Raw genomic sequence first — 10,017 nt, forward strand, 5'->3', positions numbered from 1 at the left:
GAAATACTTTGTCCTGAGAATTTTATATTGTACCAAAAATATAATATTGAATAAAGCTAATAAATAAATATACACTAGACAAAAATTAGCAACTGAAGATGATTGGGTGGGATTCTAGCGTAGTTAATTCGAATATTTCCAGACAAGTTTTTTGACTGAAAGATTGGAATTATTCCGACTCTAGTCCCTGAGATTATGTAAAATATAATTTGTTTCACAAGATTTCTTTCTAATACTCAGCTCTCAGTCGCTGTTGAACTTTTCATTCAAATATTGATGAATATTCATGGAAACTGGGAAGCGCTGTTTATAATGTAATCGATATAATTATAATTTTTATTGTAAGATACATGACATATATGTCACAGGCTATAAAACAAGACTCATACCAGAAAATAATGGTTAAAACCCAGTTTAACTTAATTACATTTTTAATGAGTATCAATAAAGTTTGTTATAGAATAAGTTATAGTAACTAAGGGCATTTAGTCTACAGCATCTGAATATTTGAATGATTTTTAACCAGCAATAAAAATTAACCCTTTGATTTTAATCAGAATTTTCACAATCTATCATATAAATTAATACCATATAGTCTGCATTATAAATCAAGATCTATGAATAATTAACTGAAAATAAATTTGATTCCCAGTTACACTAGATCTTATCATTTAAAAGCAAATTTCATAATGTGCTTTTATAAAGTTTATACCATTGATCATGAATAGTCTGTATTTTGCAGTCAAGTCCTAAGTACTTACCTAATATTAAAAGCTTTATAAAATATTTTCTTTATACAGGGAATAAAAGTGTACTAAAATAAGTTTTGTAATGTAATTTTCGAAGTTATCTAGCTTCAGAATAATGTATACAAATATAAAAAATGTGTGAAAGGTAATTTATTTTTATTATCGTTGAGATAATGAGTCAAATAAAACTAGACCATCATGAAAAACCTGGAAACACTGGATGGCCATTTCGTACAACTATGGGGCTCCTCCGCAGTGTGCATCCACGATCCCACCTCGCGAGATTCGAACCCAGGGCCTGCCAGTCTCGCACCAGAGCACTTAACCGATAGAGGAGTCCCACAATAGGACGAAACGGCTGTCCAGCGCTTCCAGGTTTTCAATAGTGGTCTAGCTTCAATCGACTCACGATCTCAACCATATAAAATTACTAAAATATCCACAAAACCCTCTTCTGGCAATTTATTTTTGTTAATAATAGTATGATTACTGTTATTTTGTTGTGTGTACTACTGATGTCGACAGATATAAGTAGTATGCATCATCAGTCAAAAGTGAATTACCTGGTGGTAGAAGGTTAAGACGATCGAAGAAAAGAGAACGAAAACAGTGAACGATTGCTGTAGAAATGGAAGAACAATGAAGTCTGAGACAAATAATGAACAGTTTGCCAATGGCGGATCTACTATATGGCTCTCAAATTTTATTATGACATTCTGTAATTTTGTGTTCGAATACATTCAATTATCTCCACTTGTGTTCTCCTTCATTACATTTATATTGCGGATATTTTTTCGATCAATTATAAAGAATATGAATCCAACTGTAACTATTAACCTAGTTACTAAATATCTGAGGAAAAATAAAATCAAGGTTGTTGTTTTTTTTTGGACTAAAAAATGTAATAAAATCAATAATATTAATAACAATGAATAATGAAAGAATTTTTTGAGGTCAATTAAATTAATACTATAAAGTGTAATCTTGAAAATTCGTTTTAAATGTATCAATAATTTAGCATGGGATAGATTTTAGAAAAGAAAAAGAACAAACAGAATAGAGGTCGGATCATTTGAAATAAGTGAACGAATGATTTTCTTGAAAATAAATTACTTTTCTGATTTTATAAATAATGAAAGAAGAAAGTAGATTAAGAATATTATTAAATAGGTCATTACATTGAACTATTAAAAAAAATAGGTAAAAAGTTATCCGAGACAAAATCCTTCTTTGTGTGATATTTCTTAGGATTAGTTATCTTTTAAAATTTCATTGAAAGGTAACAATAAGGTGGAGATCTACAAGTGGTTTTGGGTAAGATTTTATTCATGAATGTTTTTTTTTTGTAAAATCTATCATAAAACAGGGATCCCATAATATCAATTATTTATACTGTGGTGTGGGTTACTGATATCCATATATGTAGTATATGGTGATGGTTGGACATTGAATGTATTTCAGTAGAAGATCGATAAGGAGAGAACGGAAACGGCACTTAATTGGTACGAAAATGAATGAACAATTATAATCGGAGACTATGGACGGATATTTGAAGAAGAAATAGTCAAATTGAGACAATTGATTGTTATTTTGCAAAGTAACTGTTCATCATATGGTTCTCATATTTTAATGAGATATTCTGTAATGTTGTGCTTAAATACACTCGATTGTCTCCATTTGTGTTCTGGTTGACAACAATGCCTATGCAAAACATTTCTTTTCTGCTTAAGTTTTATTATTCTTCATTAGCTGAGATCTAATCTATATATTTATCAAAGCCTAGCTGTCATTTTAAAACAGCAATAATGCTTATTCATTTAATTAGATGAAGAGAACTATAAAAACACTTATATAATATTTCCCATTCCTTATATGATAAAAGAATATTTTACGTATTGTATTCAAATAGATAAAATTTCAAAATATACTTTCGCACTTGATCATTTCTAGACTTGGGTTTTTAATCTAATAGCTTTTAAATTTAACCATTGGACAAAATGAAAACGATAAAACAAACACTTCAAATTATAGAATAAACTTAGTTATTAGGTTTATTCCACTAATCTACTAACACTCTATAATACTATTGTAGTAAACAAGAACACTATTGGGAACAATCGAATGTATTTAGGCACAAAATTACAGAATATCTCAGTAAAATCTGACAGCCATACAGTGAACAGTTAATTTGAAAACTATTAATCTATTGTCTCAACCTTGACTGTTCCTTCTGTAAATATCAGTCTATTGTCTCTGATTTCATTGTTCATGCATTTTCATACCGATTGCGTTCCGTTCCGGTTCTTTCATTATCGATCTTCTACTGAACTACATTCAATGCCCGACCATCGTTATACACTACTTGTGTGGATATAATTTACCCACACCACTATGTAGATGTTTATTTAAACAATATCTAAATATTTGAATGGTTACATAATGGTTAAATTTCAAGAAAATTTACACATTTTGAAGTTAATATACATTTTTTGCATATACAGTTATTTAGTCATTTAAAAGTATTTTCTGTTATCTCAAAAGATTACATAATCAAAAATTCTAATTTACTGTGACTGGTACAAAGTGAGTTGAAAATATGAGACAAAACTTTTTAAGAGTAGGGTTTTTTTGTGGAGATTTAGCATTTCCATAGTTGAAAGCGTGAGTCAATTGAAGCTAGACCACTATGGAAAACCTGGAAGCACTGGACGGCCGTTTCGTTCTATTGTGATGCTCTGCAGCAGTAGGCATCCGCGATCTCACCTCTAGGGATTCGAACCCAGGACCTACCAGTCTCGCGCCAGAGCACTTAACCGATAAACCACTTAGCCGGCGCGAGACTGGTAGGTCATGGGTTCGAATCTCGCGAGACGGGATCGTGGATGCGTACTGCTGAGGAGTCCCACAATGGGACGAGTTGGCCGTCCAGTGCTTCCAGGTTTTCCATGGTGATCTAGCTTCAATTGACTCATGATCTCAACTATGAAAACTTTTTAACTCCATGCTTTCAAAAAATAAAACAACCATAATCACTTTTTAAATAACAAATAAATAACACTGTTATCAGATTAATTTGTTTTAAATTATTTTTATGATGAGAAATGATTATCGGGCAAATATCGATTAAAAAATATTTTTTTCTAAAAGAATGAAACAAATAGATATGCTACTTTCCATTAAATGCTAAGACTACTTAATAAGATGACATGAACATATTCATAATTACGATTATAACGAAGCATTCCATGTTATAGTTCATTAACTATCATTAATAAATAGTTGAATTTAATCTCTTCTAAATACGTTTAGATAGGTTTCAACTAAATTAGGAAACAAATAAAGAAGGCTTAACATATGTTTTTCAAATATCATTTGAACCTATTAGTCTATGAATTAAAACAGTAATTTAAAAACTAAACTAACATGTATTCACTTGTTGTTGTTTCCTTGTATCTTCCGATTGTTAATGTGGACTGTAATTGATCAGTCTCTTGTTGGTATATGTGCATCCTATGCGGACTGCCTCGATATTGCCTGAAGTCACGAGCTTTATAAGCAAAGATGGATAGTGGCTAGCAGAGGAATCGAGGACGCACGTTTCGTCCTATTTGAGACTCGTCAACTGGATGTACCTGCTTCTCAGGACTCAGTAGCTAAGTGGATAACGTGATAGCTTGTGAAGCGAAAGGTACTGGGTTCGAGTCCCAGAGTGAACATCAACCCTGAGATACAGGTAAATCCAGCTGACGAGTCCCAAACTGGACAAAACGCGCATCCTAGATTCCACTGCTAGTCACTATCCATCTTTGCTTTTAAACTAACATGATTAATAAAGGTAACGTAGTGGTAATTTACAAGCATCTGTATAGTCATTGATTATAACACAATCCATGTTTAAAAAACTTACTAAAATGTCATTTATCAAATGACAATCAACTATAATTTCTCAACTCAGAAACTCTTGCATGGTTGTCAAATGAGAAGTAAGATATTTACACACATAATATTTTGGTTCATTATATGTTTCATTGTTGAATTTATTACTGAAATGTTTAATGCTGTTAAAATGACTATTTCAATCAACATCCAAATCTGGTGTGTGATTGAAGACTCATAACATGAAAACTAAATAGTATAGACTCAATGGTTTGAAGGTTAAATTTTCAAAGAAAACCTAGAGGTATGTAGTGTTATCTCAGATGGAATTATATATTCATACTACTGAAAGTTCCATACTGGGACGAAACAGTTTCCAAGTGCTTATTAGTTTGCAGGCGTTTGTTTAGACTTAGGTCTGTTTAAAATAAAGTATTAAAAAAAATTCAAAAAACTAATTATCTCCGTTTCCATATATATTCTAATACTTAGCTATTCATAACATCTAATTCAATGAACGTAAAATTGAGTTTCCATTTTATTGAGCTTAAACTTTTATTTTTAAATTACTTATAAGGATTATTCAATAACAGTTTTAGAGTATTTAAACAACTTCAATCTTTTCGTTATCTATTTAATGTTTACTTACTTAGTTTACAATGAGAAAATAAGAGAATAATGGTGTTTACTTGATAATGAAGTGGTTCTTTAATTTCAAATATACCAAAATACAAATCTTCATAGTGTAATACAATTGAGGATTTGATGATTGAAATTTATTATAGATTGTTGAATAAAAACAAGAATGATAAAATCATGATTCGTATGTTGTAGGATTCATTTTGAGTATATTCACAGAATAACATTTGTTTACAACAGGATAATTTCTTGAATAGGCCAAAAGACCTTTGAATCTGATAGAATATCGGCTAAAATATTTCATATATTTTTATGATGATAACAAGTTGTAGGATCTAAAGAAAATGTTTTATTATAATTCAGGTCCATCAGTCAGTGGTGAGTTGTAGAAAAAACGGAGAAAAACACTATTCATAATCAGGAAGGGGGTTTTATAGAGATTTTAGTAATTTTATAGTTGAATTCATGAGTCAATTGAAACTAGACCACCATGGAAAACCTGGAAGCACTTGAGATCCGTTTCGTCCTAGTATGGAACTCCTCGGCAGTGCCCACTCACGACCCCAAACAAAGGGGACTCGAACCCAAGACTTATCGGCTTCGCGCGCTAACGCTTAAACTTTAGACCACTGAGCGAGCATTCAGCAGTATTATTGTCTAACTTACACCAATCAACGAAATAGCGACATCGTTCACCAATGTCTTCAGTGAGTTTCTATCTCACAACAGAGTTTGTTGTACTCCACTAGTCTAGCTTTAATTGACTCATGAATTCAACTATTAAATTATTCATAAGTTATGATATAACATTTATGGTTAGATTTCGAAGTGTGCGTTTTTGACTTATATGTTCTAATAAATTAGTTTCCACCTATTTACAAGGTTACAAAGAGGAAGCCTTAAAATCCAGTCTGAGCACTGTCACTGAAATGCTGGTGTCGATTTATTGAATTCGTTTTTCTATATCTAGCTACAACAACTTGGGAGAAATATAAGTGATGTGTAAATACAGAGAATACAGAGAACAAGTTCACTAATAATTTATGAATTTCTTATGGTAGATCAACAGTAGTAAATGAGTTCTTTATAATGGATATGTTAAATTCAATGATTAGCTCATAATCAGCAATAAAATCACCAACTTACAGTGAACTTAAAATCAAAGGAAGATGAATGGAAAACAGAAATTGATTCAATACATGATATCAGATGTTAAAATCTGCTAAAAAGAAAATTTACATAGAATTTTATGCTTGTTCTGATTTTTATCGATTATTTCATGGATTACTTTTAATATACTACTTAATATGGATTAAAGTAATATGTATTAATGTATGAAATAATTCTTATTCATTTTGATGATTATGTTATATAGTTGTCATATATATGTTTGCCATCAGTTCAAATGCAAATCCACATGGTTATTTAAAAAGTGAAATACCTGAAGCATTATTAGATTCAAATTCATTTATGGACAATAGTCCATATTAGTGAGTTTATCGTATTATTATTATTTGTTGTTTAATTAAGTTTTTTTTTACCTATTCTACGATGATTTCACCATTTTCATGGTTTATGTTTCCAAACCATTTCAGTTACTATATAGACTATGGAGCTGGAATAATGAGTTTGTAAGCAATTTTGTTAATCCACCCTCTTCTGTGATCTACATTTTTGAAAACTAATTATCAGTCCTCCATCTTTCAACCATTAAGTCAATGGTTCGAACCTATTTCATCCTACATTATTTTGGACAGAAAGTTAGTCTTGCTAAAACTGATAATAAAACTGTGACTAGAGAAGGGATGTGTAGACCCGTTCTTGATCACTAAGGTACATTAAATTAATTAAACAGTAATCAAGTACTTTTAAAAGTTGTGTAATCAAATATTCCTGATAACTTTATTAATCGATTACGTAAAGGAATATCATTTATACTGCTAGGTTAATATGATTTAAAGTTTTGTTACAATATACAGAAGCCCTATATGACTTTTTAGTCTGCTTTCTTATTATTCTGTAGTCATCGTGTAATATTAATAAGTTGTATATAAAAAAGTATTTCTGTATGGAAGTTTTGAAAACAGTAGCTTGGTATTACAAACGGAATTTATTAACGTATGACGCCCTGATAAAAGATTCAGAAGCTGTCATCATGCGTTTAATGTACAAACATTGCTTATGATGTCAACTGGTTTTTCATTAATACGCACATTGTGATATATGCATGTTATTTGAAAATGTTTTGACATGTTCTGTTACTCCCTCAAAGAAATAATGGATACATTGATTCATCCACTGACGGAAAATGTACATAGATTTAAAAACTGACAGTATACAGGAACTAAACAACATATACTGTTTGTTTTCACGTCATTACAAAAAATTCTCACTAGACTAGAGAGAGAATAACCTAACTTCTGTAATGAACACTGACATCCTATAAGCCTCATTAGAAAAAGTCCAGAGTATAGTTTCTTTCAAGAATACATCCTCAGTTTATAAGAAAATGATGTTTATCGATCTGAGGTTTGAAAACATTTGATTGTTAATATGCTCAAAAAATATCTATCTATCAGTAAAACTTATCAACAGACTAAGGAGGACAACTGTGATTTCTACTTGTAATCCATAAATAATATCTAGACTTGTAATTCATTTTAAAAACATTTAAAATAATGGGTTTAACATTCTAGAAATCTACACTATAACTTCGACTTCTAAGGGATTATATCAAAGTTGAATTCACGAATCAATACAAGATAAACCACCATTGAAAACGTGAAAACACTGAACGATCGTCTCATCCTAGTATGTGACTCCTCAGCGGTGCGCCGTCCAGTGCTTCCAGGTTAGATTGATTCGTGAATCCATCTTTGAAAACAATACAATCTCCGCAAATCCCCAAAATTATATCAAAGTATCAATGTTCGATATATATATATATAAACTTAATCTGTTTACAGTGGCTATTATAATCAAGTACCTGGAAAACGAGGGAGGACTTAGAGAAATGAATATACACCAACTCTTTATCATAAACTGCATAAAATAGAGAAAAGTATTGAAACATAAGATTGAAACGACTAAATTTACTTACTTACGCCTGTTACTCCTCGTGGAGGAGAATAGACCGCACACCAGCACTCTCCATCCAACCATAGCCTGAGCAATCCTTTCCAGTTAACATTCATCCTTCCTCTTTTCCGCTTCCCTTCCGGATTCCAAGTTAGGGATTGCCTCGTGATGCAGTTTGGTGATTTCCTCAATGTATGTTTTATCCACTTCCAACGTCTTTTCCTAATTTCCTCTTCACCTGGAAGCTGGTTTGTCCTCTCCCATAAAACGCTGTTGCTGATAGTATCCGGCTAGTGAATGTTGAGTATTTTGCGTAAACGACTGTTTATAAATACTTGTACCTTCTTGACGACGGATGTAGTAGTTCTTCACGTTCCAGCTCCGTACAGGAGACGACTAAATAGTTCGTTCATCGGAGTATAATTTAGAAAAAAAAAGACAAAACTGTTCAAAAATATCATTCTGAGGAAGTTCAAAAATAAACATTATTACAATAATACAATAATATGGTTGCAACATATATTCATAATCATATATTAAGTTACCTGTAGGCCATAAACATCAGTTCCGGTACAAAAATACATATCTATTTTAAATAAAAAAGCAACCAAGAAAGGATTTCGTAAACGCTGTTGTCATGTAAAAACATATGAATACCTCATACTTTTGTTTATTTTCCATCAATAAAATGCTATACCCAAACACTTATTGTTAAACCTTTTTCAAGATTATTTGAAGAGTTACATGAATTTATTTCTATAGTATCGGTTACATTTTCACTATGGTAATGTTGTAGGTCATGATCTGACTCCAATTAAATCGTATGAATGATTATTGTCAAAATATACATCCTACCTATCCTCGTATGTAATACATGACTTAATCCGCGTTGATGAATAACGGAGTTAAATAAGTCAAATAAGAGAATGGATTTTGAATACATATATTTTGTACACTCATTGATCTGAACAGGAAATCAGAGGGATGAAGCGAATAAAAGAGAGTAAAGCAAAAATGAAACGCATTGGAGATGGCGGGTAATCCAACTCGCTTCAATCAAGTGTTGATCAATATTTATAGTCAGATAAAAATAAATTACAAACATATGATGAATAGAATAAAAAATGTACAAATAGATAACCCCATTTAAAAAATAGTCAGGGTTAATAAGTGAATAATCAATAAGGTAAAAACATGACTCAAGATGGATAGGTTAATTGGCTTGACCAGAAGTTAGAATAAAATATAATCGGCTTAATATATGAACGACACACTATAATGTATTTTAGAAAGTACACAAATAAAGTATTCATTTATTTTATTCTATATTGTATATTTTAGTTATCAAAGGTCACAGTTTCCTAAATGGTGGAAAACAATTAATGAAAAACGTTGGTTTCCTATAAAAGAATATCGTGGTGGATTAATGGAAGTTTAATGATTGAATCTATTTGATAAATGTTAATTTCTGTATGCTAAAGATAGAAATTGAATAAAATGATCCTTGCAAATTGTCTTCATGTCTTTTTATAAGTCACTGTATGCCGATTAATTTTACCCATGTTAGTCGTTGAATAAGATTTAGAAAAAAAGCAATTCTGTTGATTACATGTTAAGTGATATATTTTGCCAATAAAAAAAAAACATTTTGATCGGTTTTTTTTACATAGTTGAG

General features: G+C 30.9%; 1 protein-coding gene across 1 annotated transcript; it reads left to right on the top strand.

Annotated features, from left to right (window-relative positions):
• Positions 1 to 6,650: 6,650 nt before the first annotated feature.
• Positions 6,651 to 9,780, top strand: Smp_136620 (hypothetical protein; the record flags this gene model as incomplete). Its single annotated transcript, XM_018792396.1, has 2 exons — positions 6,651 to 6,754; positions 9,684 to 9,780. The coding sequence occupies 2 exons, from the start codon at positions 6,651 to 6,653 to the stop codon at positions 9,778 to 9,780; spliced, it is 201 nt and encodes a 66-aa protein (XP_018644167.1).
• Positions 9,781 to 10,017: the final 237 nt, after the last annotated feature.

The sequence above is a fragment of the Schistosoma mansoni genome, assembly GCF_000237925.1.
Source record: "Schistosoma mansoni, WGS project CABG00000000 data, supercontig 0310, strain Puerto Rico, whole genome shotgun sequence".
NCBI classification, from domain to species: Eukaryota; Metazoa; Platyhelminthes; class Trematoda; order Strigeidida; family Schistosomatidae; genus Schistosoma; species Schistosoma mansoni.